Source organism: Euprymna scolopes, chromosome 2, assembly GCF_053919585.1.
Source record: "Euprymna scolopes isolate OS-2025 chromosome 2, ASM5391958v1, whole genome shotgun sequence".
Classification (NCBI taxonomy): Eukaryota; Metazoa; Mollusca; class Cephalopoda; order Sepiida; family Sepiolidae; genus Euprymna; species Euprymna scolopes.
This window is the reverse complement of record NC_136483.1, coordinates 72,227,460-72,247,957: the sequence shown is the minus strand read 5'-3', so window position 1 is coordinate 72,247,957 and position 20,498 is coordinate 72,227,460. Positions and strand designations below refer to the sequence as shown.

At 31.0% G+C, this 20,498-nt stretch overlaps 1 protein-coding gene across 1 annotated transcript in view; it reads right to left on the bottom strand.

Moving 5' to 3' along the window:
• LOC145292228 (5'-AMP-activated protein kinase catalytic subunit alpha-2-like) overlaps window positions 1-20,498 on the bottom strand; it is an 88,899-nt gene that overhangs the window by 59,924 nt on the left and 8,477 nt on the right. The window contains exons 2-3 of the mRNA XM_080138554.1: window positions 5,279-5,420; window positions 1,727-1,820 (exon numbers count right to left, since the gene is read on the bottom strand). Of these exons, the coding sequence (XP_079994680.1) occupies window positions 1,727-1,820; window positions 5,279-5,420 (236 nt within the window). The remainder of the gene's footprint in view (window positions 1-1,726; window positions 1,821-5,278; window positions 5,421-20,498) is intronic.

Genomic DNA, 20,498 nt, shown 5'->3' with positions numbered 1-20,498 from the left:
TTAAAGGGTGGTTCCACACTCCCCAAAGCCTGCAAGCTGGGGCCTCACCACTGGATATAGGACCGCAATATATTAGGTAAACTATATTGGGAGTGTCACAGGTGAGAGAGGGAGTTAAGTTGGATGTTTATGCCTGGAGGTATGAATATGTCATTGGTATTAATGTGTTTGCATACTTTGCACCTGGGTTTGTAGAATGTTTTGTTTCCGTGAACGGATAATCATTGTAATCTATTGTAACATATCAATGTATGTGTATGTAAAAAAAGTGACATGTGTAAACATGCATAAGCCTGCATGTTTTAGTGATACATGCAAATGGCAGGCATTGTGGTGATAGATGTCTGACCAGGGGGACAAGGGGGGGGGGCACAGAAAACTAAAAATATCTCTGATGTCAAGAGATGTTTTTTTTGTTTGTTTGAAATAAAATCAGTGCTTCTTTAAACAGGGAATTATGCTGAGACCAACCTATTTGATAAAAATAATGTTCCTAGATGGGCTCCAGATAAACCTTTTTGAATGAACACTGTCTAACTTTTACTTTTACTTTTAGTAAATATCTCAAATAGTCAGCTTTTGGGTGATCGAATGGCAACCATTAACAAAAGCTGGAATCTAAGATTTTTGGTCAGGGGTGAAAAGATTCCAGAAGATGGGAAGAGGAGGTAGTTAGAGTTGGCCTTCTGGGCAGGATACAGGCAGTTGATTTTTCTAAGGGCTACCAGTCAGTTGGGCCAATGTGCTTCTCCAAGTAAGGTGGGTCCTTGGGGCTCTTAGCTAAAGGATTGTGTTAAACGGAATTATATTTCCATTTGTCGGGCAAAATTTTCATTTTGCAAGTCTGTTATTCAAGAAAACAAGTACCATTTAAACTGTCAAAGAAAAATAAACCTCTGTCAATTGTTTTTTAAACTGGAATTGTGATTTTTTTTCTTTGGAAGAAAAGTTCCATTTGTTGTGACACTGACTGAAATGAAGAGCAACTTTGGACCGGCACAACGAGTGAAATGATCACAGCCTGTGCAATGAATACACACATTCACAACATGCATTCTAGGGATGGTAATTTGCATGAAATAAGGATGTAAAGCAGATGTAGTTCTTCATCCCTCATAATGATGCAAGCAGGCTTTCTATGGAAACAATACAAAGAAGAGGATACATTAGAGAGAAGTCTATGGATGTTCAGGAACAGAGTTGCTTGCAATCCCTCCATCAACAATCTGGCTTATTTACATTTTATTCCTTAGAAACTATGCCTCATTCATGCGCTTATTAATAAACAATAGGAAACAGATGGAATTTTACAATTCAAGACAATTTGTGATTGATCTGTAAAATAACCAGGCCTCACTATAAGTGTTTGTTTTGTTTTGTTTTTTTTTGTGCGTGTAGAAATACATAAAAGATTGCATTTATATGCCACCACTACCCATCAGATTCAAATGCTTTAAATATTGAATAACAACAGCGATCAACTCAGTGGATATGCATTTGGAAGGAATTCTCTTATTGCATTGATCTTTTCACATGCTACAAGCAGTGGCCAATGTAAGGTGAGAAATAACAGTTGATTGTGAATGGAATACGTGCAATTTGGCTAGAATTTTCTATTGCTTTTTTTTATTAATTCTGTCATGAAATCAGTTTCTTCTTTTTGAATGACTCTGTGGACACAGGGAAATAGAAAAAGAAAGTGAAAAGAAAGTTTTCAAAAACTCACCTTGCCATGTTTGACAATGTAATCAAAGAGTTCCCCCCCTGAAACATATTCCATTACCATAAAAATGTCAGTTGGAGTGCTGATCACTTGATACCTGACAATAGAAAAAAATAAAAGAAACAAAAGTAAAAATCAATAATGTGTATCTTAAATATACATAAAACAGAATCAAAGTAGCAATTATACGCCTTAAACATGAGGTATTTAATTAACTAATCTTAATTCTAAAATAAATTGCTTCCATTTATTCATAAACCAATTTTAAGAGAGACAAATAATTAATAAGAATTTTTTTTTTTTTAACTAATATGTAAGTATCAGGAAGTTTCATCAGATGTCCTGCTCTCTTGGCAGGCTGATAGCAGGCTCAAGATATTTCCATTAATAATGATGATGGAAAGGCATTCGTAAAGCCAAGTCACAATGGTCCTTAGTGTGATATGTCATTAACAAACTAAGGCTATAGAGGAAATCGCACGTGGTGAAGCCAATTGTTCCACAGTTATCAGTTGGAAAATAAATCTGTCGAGAAAACCAGAATGTTTATATTGTTTGCAGTTTTCTGCTGACATTGCTGCATGTCCATAGTATGTTGCCAATTCTGTCTGCTGTCACTGATGAGGCCAACTGGTTTGAGAATCAACAGAAAACCACTGATGTCTCGTGTCCGTTAGACAATATCATTGTGAGTGCTATGCCTGGGAAATCTGCTGGCGCTCCTTCTACACAAAAAAGTGTGGAGTTTATATATGACAACTGGCTGACCACAACATCACTTGAAGGTGCTGCACATCTGTGTGCAGAGTAATGGTGAATCTTAGGCAATCATCATCAACTACGTCTCCTGACATGTGATGATGGTAAGGATGTTAGCCACACACTGTTGTATGGCAAACTTGAAGCTTGAAGGCAAGTCAGATGGTCATAACACTTTCTGAGGGATTAAACTCTAGTCTTCATCCTGATCATGCCCCAGCTCTTCTGTTTCCATTCAGATCCTTTGTGTATAATATTCTCAATCAGATCTTGACTTTTGCAGATAGAGGCGGCATAAGCTGGCAATGCAACATCAGTTTTAATCAAAGACCAAGGCCACCAAGAGACAGGAAGGGTGGCCTGCTGCTAACCTACATCAAAATTGATGTTTCAGATGACTGTTGCTGAATCTCAAATCATGCAATCCAGTCTCCTCAAGTCAACAAGAACCTGGTAACATGGCACACTGCAAAAAAATTAAAATTTCAAGATGCAGAAGCAGTTGGGCAAGAGTAAGAATTCCTTTGTTATTGCTTGGAACAAAGGACTTCAAGGTTGTTTAGACATCATCATAAGAACATGCTGCCTGGTACAAATAGTTGATGAAGAGAGAACAAAATCCTAATATTCGATGATGATGTGGAAGATGTTTTACTTTTAATGCTTCTAGTACCACACTGTTCGATGTTGCAATGTTATCATCCGACACAGCAAGTTGAATGGCTGAGAAAACGTCTCCCTGAGCCAATTTTATATTGATAGCCCTCCTCAAATCTGTAGGCTTGCATTGGCAAAGGTTTGGGTCAATATCGAGTCTGTCTGAGTGTCAATCTAGAGATTCCAAAATGCAAATGTTGACTTTCACATAACGGAGCAATGATGTCTTTGATGTTATTGGATGGACACCCAGGGCTATTAGAGAAAAAACTAAGAGACTTTTCCAAAAATTGATAGAGTTTTTAGTGGGAACAGATTCTATGGCAAAGACAAAAGCTTCTAACACGCAGATCTTTGTGGCTTTTGGTATGCAGACAGGAATATTATGACTCCTTTTGAGAAAGGAGAGCTTGCAGATGATTAGAGAGATCACTCATGGAAGTTACAGGTGAAGTACTGAGTGATGGTACAAGCAGTTGGAGACAAAGAATATTTCCATATTCAAATTTCAACCCAAAATTTTACTTGATGCTAAACCAAGATGATTGTTTATTGATTTGCAATGATAGTATTTTTTACACAAAGCACCTCTTTCTCTGTTGAGTAAGGACTCGTTGGTAGGAATTTGATGCTCGGACATATCAATATGTTGGATATTAGAGTTAAAGCATTGACATATATGTAAGAATGAAATTAGAAAGTGTCCAGAGCAAGCCAGTAAAAACAAATAACAATAACCTCCACACTTTGTGAAATAAAAAAACTTTAAATTATTTAAATGTCCAGATAATGTTACGAGAAGAAAAACATATTTCCATTTTTTTATTTATTTTTGGTTTAAAAGACTGGGATAACAGTTGGAAATGACTCACACCTTGTTGGAATTATTTTGTTTTATCTTTATGGATTGATTACGGCGTTCTCAATACAGAACAATGTGGTTCTTGTATTAATTCCTTTAGTAATTCCAATTTGGGATTGACAGTTTAATATTTTAGTTTTGTTAGTTTCATTAATAACACAATGAGATATTTCAAATGTGTATGTGTGCTTCTTGTGTTAATGTGTCTTTGATAATTACATATTGAATTATTTTTTGTTTTACTATTAATGGATTATTTATTAAAATCAAACAGAAGTTTAAAAATCCTATTTTTAAAAAATATTTAATTACAAAATGCATTTTGGTTTATTTGTAAACAAGTCAGCCATTTTAATCTTTTGTTAATAGTTAAAAGGAAAGTCTAGTAACTTTATAAATAGAGATTCGAACAATATTATTACATTTAATATTACTAGTTATAGTGTTATAACAATTTGGTTTCATTAATAATTAAATTTAACTTCCAAAATCCTATTTTAAAAAATAAATAATAATTTTGTTTTTGTAAAAAAAAAAAATAACAATGAAATAAAAATGAAACTAAAAAGTTTTCTGGACAACACTAGGCAGATACAGCCTATATACAATGTAAATAAATATATATATATTTCAGTCTTCTTATTTTGTTTTTTCTGGGAATGAGGCGTCCTACTGGGTGCCAGTCATTTCATAATTCCAACCAAGAGACCATTTTAAGATTCTAAGCAACCCTTTAACTGCACTTGGTTCACTAAGTACATTTTCCAGATAGTTTTTGAAATTCTTTTTTATGAATCTGGTTGCTCCTATAATTACCAGAATGATGAAGATCTTAAGATTCCAGTTTCTTTTCATGTCGTACATTTCTTATTTGACCCATCAAAATTGGGAACACTAACTTCTAATAAGGTTGCTTCTTTCTCCTTGTTCCATATCACTATATCAGGTTTAATAGCTTAGTTTCTAGGTATGTAGCTGAAGGAATTGTAGTCATTTCCAACTGTTCTTTCCTGTATATGTTCTCAGAACTTGCTACTACATTCAATATTCAACTTTTACAAATAGTTCAGTGAAGACTATTGTGTCGCATTGTATGGTAGCCATCCTCTAGCATAACCTTAAAACTGGATGTCAGGCGGCTAACACTCTTTACTTTTGTGTGGCAGAATCTGCACTTGTTACTGAGGCCACTAATCGTGTGTGTATTTAAAAAGTAAAATGAAATGCATCATTTAATAAAATTTAACATTTAAAATCCAACAGAAAATGTTACTTACAATTTTATAATATGTGGATGTCGGAAGAGTTTGAGATTCTGAATCTCTTTGCGAATTTTTCCAACAACATCAAGATTTTTTATCTTAGTGCGGTTAACGATCTTCACCGCAACTTTATGCTTTGTCATCTCATGAGTAGCAACTGTGAAAAAAAAAATATAAAAACATTTAGAAATCAAACAGAATGAAAGAACCATTTGTTTTTATGTGCATCTTAAACTAATATCTGTTTTGAATTATTCTAGATTAAAAAAACAAAATTCTTGAAGTTTTAAAATTAAAAATATCATAGATCAGTTTGAATGTTTCAAAATTTTTTAGATAAGGATTGATAATTTGTACTATTTGAATTATTTGGACTATTATTCTCATCTTGGTTATCATATTCATGTTTTAACTGATGCAACCTCCAACAGTCATCAAGTGCATTTTTTCAAACTTGGAAATCTATGTAGAATTTGACAACCTATACAAGATTTCTATCCAGTCATGGTTGATATAATCCAAACAATCCATCCGAATGTATTAAAGGGTTTAGTTTAAAATTCTGTACAAGTTGAAGAGTTCCAAATGAGGTACATCTGAAAAAGATGCACAAAGAGAAGGGTAAATCGTTCAAAAAGTCATTAATATAACAACCAAGATGTGAATAGTAGTTTGAATAATTCAAAGTAATTATTTATTAAGCAAGAAATACTATCTTCAGAGTAGAACATACAAGTAATTTTGTTATGTTACAAATGTCATTTTCTCTTGCATGGTCAGAATTACCATAAATTTGCTTTTCATTTGTTTAATTCTAATATTTAATACTCAAATTTTCTCAAAAGATTTTAGATCATCTTCATCCATGAAATTTTTACATGGGATTTGGGATGAATGCAAGAATGATGTGATAAAAATAACAACCAAATTATGAAATTAAGGAATATCAAGAAAAACAACTTGTAAATATGTTAACAATACAGTGAAGAAGAAAAACTTTGCAATGCTGCAAAATACAAGAGTAACATATTTTGTTCAAGCAATAAAAATGATTATTTCCTAGCAGGACCTGTGGAAATTCCATAGGGGACTCATTCATATGTAATATATTGATGTTGGCATTCTGTAGATGTTCAGCGTAAATGGAGATGCTCTGATATTATTGTAGCTCTTTTGTTAAAACTGCAAAAGTATTTATCTAAGCTAGCAGGGACGCCCGGCGTAGCCCGGTCATAAAGCATGCTTAAATATGATATTTTAATTCTTGTAGATTTCATATATATTATTATGGAGTTAATGTTCTATCGATTTTTATTTAAAGTTTTGATTTCAAAAACAAAATATATTCATATGACTTGGGTGCATCAGCTTGAATTTAAACTGAAACCAAAACTTATGAAGAAAAAAATATATGTATATATATAACTTGAGTTCCTTCAGCTATAACTGAAACCGAAACCAAAACTTATGAAGAATTCTTGGTAAAATTATTTATTACAAGAAATAAAAGTCCATAATAATTAAATGACAGTTACTTGGATATAAACATGACACACAAAATAAATAAACACACACTATCCTATTAATATATAGATAAATTAAGAAAATAAATGCAAACAAAAACAAAACTAAAAAAAAATAAATCTAATGTATAACATTTGCTAGAAATAGTTTTTTTTGCTTGAGTTTAGGTTTTGTCATATTTTGTAATGTACCTTTTTAATTGGGGACAAATTCACTCTTAACTGTTTCTAGTTTATACATTGACTTCTAGTTTTGCTGAAATGTTATTTTCTTTCTAACTATTCTCCAATTTTTTGCTCTTCCATTTGTCTTTGTGCATTAAAACTTTATTATGCTACTTTGAGATTTCCTTTCTGGATACCTGTAATACATTTATTATCTATTTCTCAGCTTTCTATTATTACTACGAGACTGGGTTTTTATTAGCGGGATTTTCAACCACTTTTTTGCCAAACTTGATCTATTAGATGGATATTCTGTTTTTTCCATTTCACCACATAACTTATGAAATTTAAATGTAATGCAAACAGAATCTCACTTTTTAATTCCCTACATAGTGGCTCTGTAGATGTGATCCCAAATAGTAGCCTCTTACATTCAGATGACTTGTTTGGCATGATTAAGAGTAAAAGGAAAAAGTTTTATTTTTGTTTTTCTAGAATCTATGAGGGTATATTTGGAATGTGAGACAATTAAGAAGTTTGAAAATTTCATTAAGACAATTGTTGCATTTGTCAGTTGATAATGTATACGTCTTGATCTGTAACAAAAATCAAGAAATTATTTATATAAAACAAACTATTAATATCTGACAGAAGTTTCTAGGGAATATCAAATTCACAAATGGTCCCCAGTCTCATGTACATCATCACTCAGGCGAGATAATTTTAACAACAGTTTTATTTTTGCAGGAAGATGTTGCTGTCTTACTATATACAACACTTGGCATTCCCAAATGGTCACTCATCTGATACTAACCAAACTTAACGTCACTTAACTCCGATGATCTAATGAGAACTGCTGTGTCAACATGATTATTGTTATGTGTGTGTGTGTGTGTGTGTGTGTGTGTGTGTGTGTGTGTGTGTGTGTGTGTGTGTGTGCCTAAATTCATGTATCGTCTAGTGGAACAAAATGTTCTTTTAATGAATGTGTGTATACAGAGTGTATATATGATGTATGCATGTGTCTTCTAATAGTTAAATTGTATGAGAGTGTATATGTGTGTCACACTAAATCGTTCAATAGAGTTCATTTATTGTTAATTGAATTGATGTATGTATAACACTTACGACAGCGTTGATATATTGATACAGTTTAACAACAGACATGTAAGATTTACAACAGAAAGGGACAAATAACAGTCTGGGGTTTTACATCAGCCAATGGAGAAACATACCTGGTCTATCTTTGGTTTTTATTTGACGGATCTTTGAAAAATCTGCAAATGAAGATTCATACAACTCGAAGTCTTTGTAATATTTATAGCAGCTTTATTCTGGATGTTTGCTCCACAGGGAAGCTGCAGCACTGATCCTCGACTATTGCCATTTCTGATCCCCCTCGACTTGGAGCCATCACGATCTAAAGACTTCCTCCCTCTGGCTACCAACTCGGTCTGCTCTCTCTGTCTCCCGACTCAATGGTACATGTCTTTCAAGCTCTACCGTAAAGTCTACGTCATTTTAAGTGATCTCTACATCAGACAGTAGAGGTCAAACCTATTTTTAAATTATTGTTTTTTGTTCTAACATTCTTTCCTATTAAAACATCTTAACAAAAATAATTGTATCTGTAAATATTTATTTCACTATGATACCATTCTTTCAGACATTCTATTTTTACAAATATTAATAACAATCATAATAATCGTCGATAAGCACATTTTTCAGCATTTCATGGTCAATATCTAACATTATTCCATATGTGTAAGATTGTAGCAGCAATAGTTAACCATGGTATAAAAGTCAGCAGCCCCAAATGAAACCATATGCACCTTGAAAATGAAAAGGCACCAGGAAGAAAACATATTTAGTTGGAGAAAAAGTGTGACATAGAGTAAACAGCATCAGAACTCTACAAATATGTAAGTGTAAAGGGTGTGTGAGAAAAACAATTTGGACAATTACCCATATTGACATTATATAAAGGGGACCTGTTTGTGTGTGTTTGTATGTCTGCTAAAAACTTTTGTCATCCGCATCTGTGTTGAAACCAGTACGATCTGAAAAGGTAATGCCCTGGATGCATATGTTAAAATTAGAAAAAAAGAATCATTCTGTGGTGGTCAACTGGACCACTTTTTGGAAGATGGGTCTGTTTTTTTGTGTTGCTTCTTTCGCAAGTCACGCACATGTATTAAACTAAAACTATGTCATGACGTCATAAGCACTCGTGGCCGTGTGGGTAAAAGCGTTTGTCTATAAGTTTTTGCATTCTTCCACTCTTTTCGCATTTCACGTTCAAGCCTCATTTTTTTTTCCGATCGCATGGGCACTCCCTGCTATTTTGATTGAAAGAAAAGTTGTTTTGATTTATTCAGGAGGGGACAGTCGAGTACACAGGTATCAAAAAGTGCTCAATATATGGAGAATAGCTTCTTCTCTTCGTATCCCTTCTGCCGAAATATCTGATGCGGAGGTTGTCACATACTTCTTTTTTGGATGATTACATTTTCGTGTTTTTATCCATTCTTAAATTTTTTAAATAGTTGTGGGAGGTACTGATGTTGCCCATGATGGAGTTGACATAATAATGAAAAAGTGCTCAATATTCTTAGTATAACAGATGTATCCAAACAGAACTTCATGTGGATCCAGACAATGCCGGGTATTCCTGCTAATATATATATATACACATACACCAATAATATTCCCTCACAATTAATAAAATTTCCTATCTATATATATATGTCAATAATATTCCCTATATATGGATATGAACTTTTATGAATTGTAAGAGAATATTATCAACAATTTGAGACATCTAACATTGTTCAATTTGGGGTATAATTCCCAAAGAACATGATGTCCCCACATGAAAGTAACGTTTCACCTATACATATATATTGAAAAACACTTGTATTACATCATTTATTTTCCATTTATCACTACATTCTTTCGCTTTTTTCTGTTTTTATTATTCTATTAGATTGTTTGTCACCAAATCTGTGTACAATGTTTTGTTCTCCTAATTGTTATATTCACTACGTTATGGGGTTCCATCAAGTAGACATCACTTTTTCAAACAGATAGAAATCATAACCGAGCCACAGATCTTGAATACAGTAAAATATCAATTTTAATTTGAGTCTGAGATTATCAACAATGACACAACCTTTTAATATGTTTAATTTCTTATAAACTTTGGATTACTGTATCGAGTGAACAGCAAAAATCCTCAGATTATTAAAAGAAAACATGTTTATAAACTTTCTTTTTAATTTTTAAAGTGAGATGTAAGAGTGTTTGCTATGTTTGGTTAGCTGTTGATTGTTTTGTTTTACGATATGTCAACTCTTTTGAAGCTATTTAATGCCAAATCCAGTTTGCTATACAAAATTAAAATGATCATCCTTGTTTAAAATTCTGGACAGGCATTGGTAAATGGGATTATCTTTGTTTAAAACCAGACAACAAATAAAGCAGCAAATGCTTTTTCTGTTAAACTTACTGAACTCCCAGCTAAAAATTCAACAAGTATATTTTAATGTATTATTCAGACTACTGTTCTCATCTTCAGTATTTTTTTCACAATGTTTCGGTTAATGTAATCTCTGACCTTCTTCAGGTGCATCTTGTCAAACTCGGAAATCTGCATGAAATTTTGAATGAAACCCTTTATTTATTCCACAGGAGTAGCATGCTCATTCCGTCAGCCATGACTGGGTAGAAATCCTAAATAATTTACACTTGTATTTTGAGTGTCGCCCGCATTGAGGATTGAACATTCAATCTCCATATGAGTGTAACCTACATTACTACCCCCGTGGATTAAATAAAGGGTTTTGTTCAAAATTCTGTGCAGATTCCAGAATTTGGCTAAAAAATTTCTGATAGTGAGTCATGATACTTTAATCAGGAGGTCTCTAGTTCAAAACCAACTTGCAACAATAAAATCTTTTAGATATTAAAGATGTTTTAAGATTTTGGTTGAACAAAATAATATCCTCAGTAAGTTTGTTGTTTTTCTTTTCAATTCAATTATTAGAGTCTTTTTTATATTTTCTTTCATATGGAAAGATTCATTTACTCACTATTAAAATTGTTTTGTTTTACAGCATACCAACCCTTTCCAGGTCATTAAATACTGAATTCAAGTTAAATACTATGCTTCAAGTTCTTCAAAAGTTTATTCATATTTTGTTTTATGACATATCAACCCCTAAAAGTTGTAGAAATTACACCTTACAAATTATTAGAAAAAAAAACATATTAATGAATTTGAGGTAAATTGTCTTTTTGTTAAATCATGAATTGACAGAGAGTAGTAGTAAAAGTAGTCAACATAAAGAAGGTATGGTCCATTTATGTTTGACAATTGTCATATCTTAATTAAATGAAACAACTTAATGGGAGTATGGACATATTGAACTAAGCTCTGGTTTAATAAATAGATATATACATATCTCAGTTGAAAATAACTAAAGTAAAAAGAAAGACTGAGGATGACTTGGAATGGCTCAGTCATAGATAACTTCATACAATAAAACATCAAAATTAATGTAAATGAAAGAAATTCATGGAGATACTCACTTTCCTGTGCCACATGACACAAAAGTGTGACGCCTGTGCCACATGACACAAAAGTGAGACGCCTGTGCCACATGACGCAAAACTGAGACGCTTGTGCCACATGACGCAAAACTGAGACGCCTGTGCCACATGACGCAAAACTGAGACGCCTGTGCCACATGACGCAAAACTGAGACGCCTGTGCCACATGACGCAAAACTGAGACGCCTGTGCCACATGACGCAAAACTTAGACGCCTGTGCCAAATAGAACAAAAATGAGACACCTGTGCCAAATAGCACAAAAGTGAGACACCTTTGCCAAATAGCACAAAAGTGAGACACCTTTGCCAAATAGCACAAAGTGCAGCACCTGTGCCAAATAGCACTAAAATGCAGTTCCTGTGCCAAATGGCACAAAAATGCAACTTCTGTGCCAAATGGCACAAAAAATGTACAACTCCTGTGCCAAATGACATAAAAGTACAACTCCTGTGCCAAATGACATAAAAGTGCATTTCCTGTGCCAAATGACACTAAAGTGCAACTCATAGACAAAATGACACTAAAGTGCAACTCTTACACAAAATGACACAAAAGTGCAACTCTTACACAAAATGACACAAAAGTGCAACTCTTACACAAAATGACACAAAAGTGCAACTCTTACACAAAATGACACAAAAGTGCAACTCTTACACAAAATGACACAAAAGTGCAACTCTTACACAAAATGACACAAAAGTGCAACTCTTACACAAAATGACACAAAAGTGCAACTCTTACACAAAATGACACAAAAGTGCAACTCTTACACAAAATGACAAAAGTGCAACTCTTACACAAAATGACAAAAGTGCAACTCTTACACAAAATGACAAAAGTGCAACTCTTACATAAAATGATACAAATGTGCAACCCCTATGCTAAATTACAGAAAGTTTCAACTCTTATGAAAAATAAAATATAACACTCATTACAATAGTATTCAACCTGCTTTAATTTAATTACATTTACCTTGCGCTGACCAAGTTATCCATAAAAACAAAAATGGTTGCAAACGAAAACAGATCAACATTTAGCAATTCAAACCACGATTGCATAATTGATAAAAAAATTTAATTGTGATTGTATGCGTCTATTTCTCCAAAGCTTTTGATTCTATTCATCATAGCTAACTCAAAGAGACCGTGTTGGTAAATTGGATCCCACAAGAACCAGTATCAGTTGTCATTATGTATAACAACCCTGGCTCATTGGTTTGATCTCCCAATGGAGAGTTCTTTCATGTTGCAGAAGTCATGCTTGCTTGCTCTTTTCTTTTTTATCACATGCCTAGATTACACTCTGCAGACATTTGCTTATTTAAAGCTGGGTGTAGGGTTCAAACTTGAATGAGCAAGAAGTTCAAGTCACAACAAAATAACAGACGTGGATTATGGCAAATCATCTTGATTTGTTGTCAGACACAATTGATGGGATTAGCAAATGTCTCATTCTCATGCTGATATCATAATTAATGGGGGAAAAAAAAATAGCCTGAAAATTTGATTAAAAAGACTCACAAAATAAAGACTTGTCGTAATTGTAAAATAGTGGATGCTAATTTTCGGGAATATTGAAATTAATCAATCAAGCTAAGACTCTGGATATTCTTGTATTGATAATTTCATTGAATCATTTCTTTGAAAGAATGGAAAAAGCTTAAAAAAAAACAACATTTCATTGTCAAATTACATAGAAGTTACCTGACATACTTAGCAGAAAATATTTCCTATGAAAAAGTCATTATTCCTATTTACTTGCCTCCCCACTAGGGCAGAGTTAGACACAAAGTTGGTTTTTAATATGGGGAAAATCCAGCCCCCCCCCACCAAAAAAAGGGGCATTCTGGATAGCGACAAAAATAAAAACTAAAATATTGAAAAAGTCATTATTAGAGAATTAAATAACATCAATTTTATCATCTTATTTTCTTTGATAAAGACTGCTTCTCTGCTAACTATTACCTGGTTGTCTTCAAATCCAATGTCAACAAATACTTATAAAGTGTTTCTATAAATACTCAAAGACTGTCGAGTTGGAATAAAAAACAAAATGGTGGTCTTATTAGAGCCTCAATAAAAATCGAAAATTAAACAAATATTTATAAAAACAGATTCAATAAATGTCACCAACCATGTGAAAATGTAATGTTCTACTAGTATGTTGTTTCATTTTCGATTTTTGAACAATTATCAACACTCAGCTATGACTCAAATGAGACGATCATTTTGTTTTTCAATCTAACTTTATACTACTTTTATTTTTAAGAAAGAAAATGCTTTAAAATAAGTTAAAACACACAAAAACTTATCCAGGTAGGTAGAAGAGTAACTTATCTTGCCTTTGGTAGCATTTATTTGTTGCATATTTTCTCACTCCTTTTATTTTGCTTTGTTAACTATTCTGGAAAATCACACAAATTTTATTCATTCCATTCATCATTTTCAACATTCTCATTTAACTAACAATCTATCCATGTCATTAACCTTTGTTCTCATGTGGCTTTTAGTCTTGATAAGTGGTGACTGATTAGTTTTTGTTATTTTTTTCAAGTTATATTGAAACATTTTTGAAAACGTTTTCTTGATAGGCAAAGAATCTTTTTTAAATTTTAAAATTACTAAAATTTCTACTTCTGAATTTAAAAAAAATTGGGGGGATACTAAGGACCAACTTTTCAGATTATAAAAAAGATTGGGTGCTTATTCAGATTGGCACTTATAGCGATAAACAAAAATAAAGAACTTTAATTGTGTACCTACTTGTCACAGAATGAAGATTGTATATTCCAAAAATTGATGAAGTAGTTTTCTTTTTTATTTATGAAAAACAAATTTGCTGTTTTTTATTGATATGTGACAGATGAGACCATGTTTCTCTAGAGAACATAAGAGGAGAGTATCAGTGATTATTTTGACAGTTTCCAATTGCATTAGGGTTGTCTGCCCTTGTCCACAGATTTGTTCATTGCAATATAAACGCTTTTTTCACCATCATCGAAATGGAGTAAAATTTAATTTTATTGGGGAAAAAAAACAAAAAAACTTGATCAAATTATGTGATTTTTAGAATTTTTCATTTTCATCCCATAATCATACAGACATTTCTGTATTTTCTTTAATTTTAAATGCCGCCATAAGTGCCAATTTGAATAAGCACCAAAGATTGTTTTATATTTTAGTAGGAGAAGGTTAAACTTTTATTTCGATCGCCCTTCTTTTTTTGGCCATAGTTCTTAAAAGTTACTAAGTACTTTTCCTTTTCAAACACTGTCACATTTTCACAAAGTTATTAAAAAAACGGATCAAGTAAAGAATAGATACCCTGTAGTAGACGATGACGCATGGTGGCGACCGGCGCACATTTCAACTAACACCGGTGATTTGACCCTGACATTGGTACAAGCACATGGCGTCGGTTGTTTGTAAACACGTCAAATAGCAAACATGCTCAAATATTCGCCAGCACTTTTTTTTTTTTTAATATATTTACAAAACTTTTGAAGATTTAAAAGAAAAAATATATATTTACAAAACATTTTTTTAAGTAAGTAACAAGACGAATGTATTTAAATAAAAGATATTTAAATAAATGGGTGTCTTTCTGTTTCGGATTTTTGTGACCAAGATTGATTTTTATGTACCGTGTTGTTTTTTTTTGGGGGGGGGGGGTCTGTGTGCGTTTTTAAGACAAATCAATTTTTTTTTAATTATTCTTTAAAACATTAACTTCAGCGACAATTAATATATTTTTAAAATAATATTTTTAAATATTAAATTTTGACAAATATTCACGAGCAAGATTTTTTTTTTAAATAAAAGATATTTAAATAAATGGGTGTCTCTCTGAGTGCGTTTTTTTTTTTTTAATAAAAATAAAGAATTATAAAAAGATTTCTATCTTGTGATACAACATTTCATCTTTATAAAAATAAAAGTTATAAAAAGATATGTGAATAAAATAATATATTTTTTAAATCTCGATTGTTTATACTTGTGATTTTATTATGCAAAAAATTGCCTCGGCCTAGAAGATTTCTCCTTCACTGACCACCGACATACATCACACTAAATAAATATTGAATTGTATTAAAAACGTACACAGAAAAAAAAATGGCCAAAACCGTATAGAATGAACCTTTTTTTTTTATAAGTTTTATTCAAACAGTCTTTATTTGAACTTAATGGATTGCTTTTTGGTGGGTTTTTTTGCATTTATTAACGGTTTTATTCTTTTCATCAAACAAAAATAGAACTTTTATAATGAAATATATATTATGGACTGTTTTTCAAACATCGAAATTTTAAAATTAAAGTTTTATTTAAAAAAAAAAAAAAAAAAAGACAAGGTGTTTTTTCTTTTCGAGATATTTTTTTTTTTTTTTCGCCATTTATCACTTTGAAATTTTATTCAACAATGAAATGATAAAAAAAAAACTTTTCGTATAATATATTTTTTAAAAATTAGTATAAAATATCTATAAAGTCTATTTTTTATGTCTGTAAAAGTTTGTTGAAAGTTCAAATAAAGTTTATAATTTAATTGAAAAAAAAAAAAAAGCACCTCGTCTTTCTTTGTTTTATTTTTTTTGAATAAAACTAACTTTAATTTTAAAATTTCGATGTTTGAAAAACAGTCCATAATATATATGTCATTATAAAAGTTCTATTTTTGTTTGATAAAAAGAATAAAACAGTTATTAAAAAGTTCTGTAAATATATTAAAAACGCACTCCGAAAGACACCCATTTATTTAAATATCTTTTATTTTTAAAAAAATCTTGCTCGCGAATATTCGTCAAAATTTAATATTTAAAAATATTATTTTAAAAAATATATTAATTGTCGCTGTAGTTAATGTTTTAAAGAATAATTAAATAAATTTGTCTTAAAAACGCACACAGAAAAAAACCCAAAAAAACATGGTACATAAAAATCAATCTTAATCACAAAAATCCGAAACAGAAAGACACCCATTTATTTAAATATCTTTTATTTAAATACGTTCGTTTTGTTACTTACTTAAAAAAAATGTTTTGTAAATATATATTTTTTCTTTTAAATCTTCAAAAGTTTTGTAAATATATTTTAAAAAAAAAAAAATGCTGGCGAATATTCGAGCATGTTTGCTATTTGACGTGTTTACAAACAACCGACGCCATGTGCTTGTGCCAATGTCAAGGTCGAATCACTGGTGTTAGTTGAAATGTGAGCCGGTCGCCACCATGCGTCGTCATCTGCTACAGGGTATCTATTCTTTACTTGATCCAAAAAAAAACTATATAGTTTTTTGTTTTTTTTCAGGATTGTAATTTAACAGTGCACATAAAAAGAGGGTCTTATTCACCTTAAATTCACTTGATAAACAGACAATCTCCCAATCTAAAGTTTAATGTTTGTTTTAAAACAACTATAATAGTCTAGGGACAAGTTATTAATATGATACAGGCTCAAGCATGAGCTTAAGTGTATTTCCCGTGTCAATGTAACTTTCATAATTACAGATAATTCTCTGTCAAATCTATACACATAAAAAGCTGAGTTTTTTTTCGCACTGACATTGATATTAAAAGCCTACTTTTTCTATTCAGAAATTATTAAACCAAACTTCTTAATATACTCAGTCATCAGTTTGCGAGTGACTACATGAACATTAACTAATTTGCATATTGCTTTGAAAAACAAACTTTCATTAATTAATTATTCATTTTTCATGGTTTCTTATCAGCTGATTGGTTTCATTTAACTATTACTCTTAATTCTTTTTATGTATAGTTTCTACATTGTGCATAATTGTGTAGCATTTATAATGAAAAAGTTGTAGCACATAAACATATATATATATATGACTTTGTCTGTGTGTGTGTGTGGAACATCTCTATCAAACTCTTCTTTGAATTTTTGATCTACAGATTTATAACTTGATAGACAGGGAATTTGAATCTGTGGAACAATTTCTACTTGGTTTTTAGTTGGTAAAATAGCTTCTAGGGTGTCAAAATTAAAGAAAAAAAACAGCTGACTTTGGCAATAGTAAATCGATTAAACTTATTACTTTCATGCATGCACAAATATACATTTATGCATTAAAATCTAATTTTTAACGCTTTCTTTTTAATGAATTTTACGAACTCAATATTTTTCAATTTTTAAACTTAAAAAATCTATCAAAATTTTTCTATTGATTCTATTTTTACAATATTTTCAGGATCAATGTGAAATTTTATGCTCTTTCCAATAAACTGAATATAATATTTTAGACAAACGGTTTATTTTAAATTCACGCCCCCCTCCAATTTTCAAGTGTCTATTAAAAAGTAAATAATTAATTCACTCACCAAAGTTTTATATATCACAAATTGAAGAGAAAAGGTCAATAAATAATATATTCAAATTTAAAACAAAAAAAGTAGTGTTTTTTAGAAATTTACCTGTAAAGTTTGAAGTTTTTTTTTTTTAAAACCACGTTGTTTGTTTTTTCTTGTTTTTTTTTTTTTAATGAAACCTTGGTCTTTGCTCCTTCAATTGAAAAAAAATTAGGGCTTGAATTACATTTTTCGAGTAGTTATAAGCTTGGAAAGACAGGGGGTCAAATAATTCACGCCTCCCATTTTGAAATGTCTATTAAAAAGTAAATAATTAATTTACTCACCAAAGTGTTATATATCACAAATTGAAGAGAAAAAGTCAATAAATAATATATTCAAATTTAAAACAAAAAAAAAGTAGTGTTTTTAGAAATTTACCTGTAAAGTCCGAAGTTTAAAACCTCTTTTAAAAAAAAAACACGTTTTTTTTTTTTTGTTTTTTTTTAATGAAACCTTGGTCTTTGCTCCTTTAATTGAAAAAAAAAAATTAGGGCCTGAGTTACATTTTTCGAGGAGTTATAAGCTTGGAAAGACGGGGTGGAATTATTCACTATTTTTCACGAAATTTCTGACACACCTACCAATCTACCCATATTAGAACGACTTTCGGAATAGACACCCCTAACCTTGCCAGCATACCCGAAAAGCTATAAAAGTTATAAAAGTTGACGTGTCGAATGTGAACGATGAGTTGGACGTAATGTAAAAATGTACCGAATTTAAAAGGGAACGAAAATCAAATTTCTGTTCCATTTTTACAACAACCGTAAAGCAGAGCATTCTATGCAAATTTTACATAACTTACTGTATTAATGCTATTTTTTTTAAGCAAAAAAAAAAAAAAAAAATATTTAGGTTTGGCTATAAATTCCTAAACTCATTTCACCCTAAATAATTTAGGTGACTGAAATAGGAATCTAATGTAATCTTTAATTTCCTGAATAGTATGCGAGAAATTCATTTTTCTTCGAGTTCTATCGAATTCATAAATACGCACTTTAGGAGCTTTTTTCGGAATGTTCCTGTAAAAATTATTTTTTATTGTTAGAAATTACGATGCTTTATTTATATAAAAAAAGCAAAAATAAATTCTTGCGGTTTTTATTTACTAAAACCATAACTTTAGTAAAGGTATTTTTTGTTTAAACAAAATAAAACATTTTCACTAAGAGTTAAGTAAAAATAATTCATTCATTATATTCTGCGATCATTATTTAATAAATACTGAAATTTTCATTAAAATTGGTTAATTTCCTGATTTTTGGTGAATTTTTAAGTAAAGGAAGGGGTCAAAATGTTTATACACTTTGAGCGTCGGCATTCATTTTGTTTGTACCTACCATTTTTCAATGAATATTTGATAGGAAAGTGACCACGTGTGGTTAATTTAAATCAAATTTCAATCACATGGTTACATTATCAATAATCATGTGATTAAACCCATTGAAAATTTACCGATATTGTAATATCCTTTTAGTGATGCAGTGTTGGCAACTGAGATTTTAAAAAACCCGCGAGACAGGAGAAAGAAATGTCCAGAAAATCGCTGGATTTTTAACTTTTATCATCTGAAATTTTCAAAAATCGCTAATTCACCCCCCCAAAAAACTCTATGTTTTAACTTCCTACAACAAAAAAATTATAAATATAGTATATTCAATATATAAAATGTTTCGTGTTTTCTCACTATGTTTCTGGAATTATATTGAAGCGGTTAGCTCCCCAGAAGGCTTACATATTTTATCAGCTAGTTTTACCTGTTTTTTCAGAGAGGGTATTTTTTTTTTTTTTTTTTTTGCAAGAAACAAATCATAAACTCAAACTTTTTATAATAAAAGTTAAATTGAAATATACTGCAAATTAAACATCACAATAATGGTGCAACATATTTTGAAATTAGAAAAACAAAAAAACATTGTTTTAGCATGTTAAAAGTATTTAGGTTGGTAGATAATTAAATTCTACTGTATTGGTATAAGTTTTTTTGGGTTTTTTTGCTGTTGTTTCTTGCTTTTACAATTTTCAACTAAATACTTCTAAATTAAGCGGGGTTGCTTAGATCGTATTTTAAACTAAACTTTGGAGGTTGAAATGCCCCCCCCACCTAAATGTACTTGGAAAAATCGATTTTATAGCGAGATTTAAGAATGGTTAGCCGAAAAAAAGGTGAAAAACAAAACAAATAATCAATAATTGTTACCAAAGGCAATAAATGCTACTTTTTTTTACTTACATGAATGAGCTTATTTTATGTTTTAAAGTATTTTCAAGCGCTTTTCTTTATTTTTTAATCTAAAATTGCGGGTGTGTGGGTGCGAAATATCTCCAGATCTAGCAGGAAAACCGCTAAATTGGAAACACTGGTCACGTGACAGGAAGCGGTAATAAATAATTGTCCCTAAATAAAAAAAAAATGGCCTATCGGTACAAAGAAAACCACCTATTTATCATAGAAAAATTAAGTATAATGTTATAATTAAAAAGAAATATATAAAAACACACATGGATATAGTAAACATATTATACCAAAACGTGGAAGCCATCTGTCCAGTGGTTTTTAGACTATT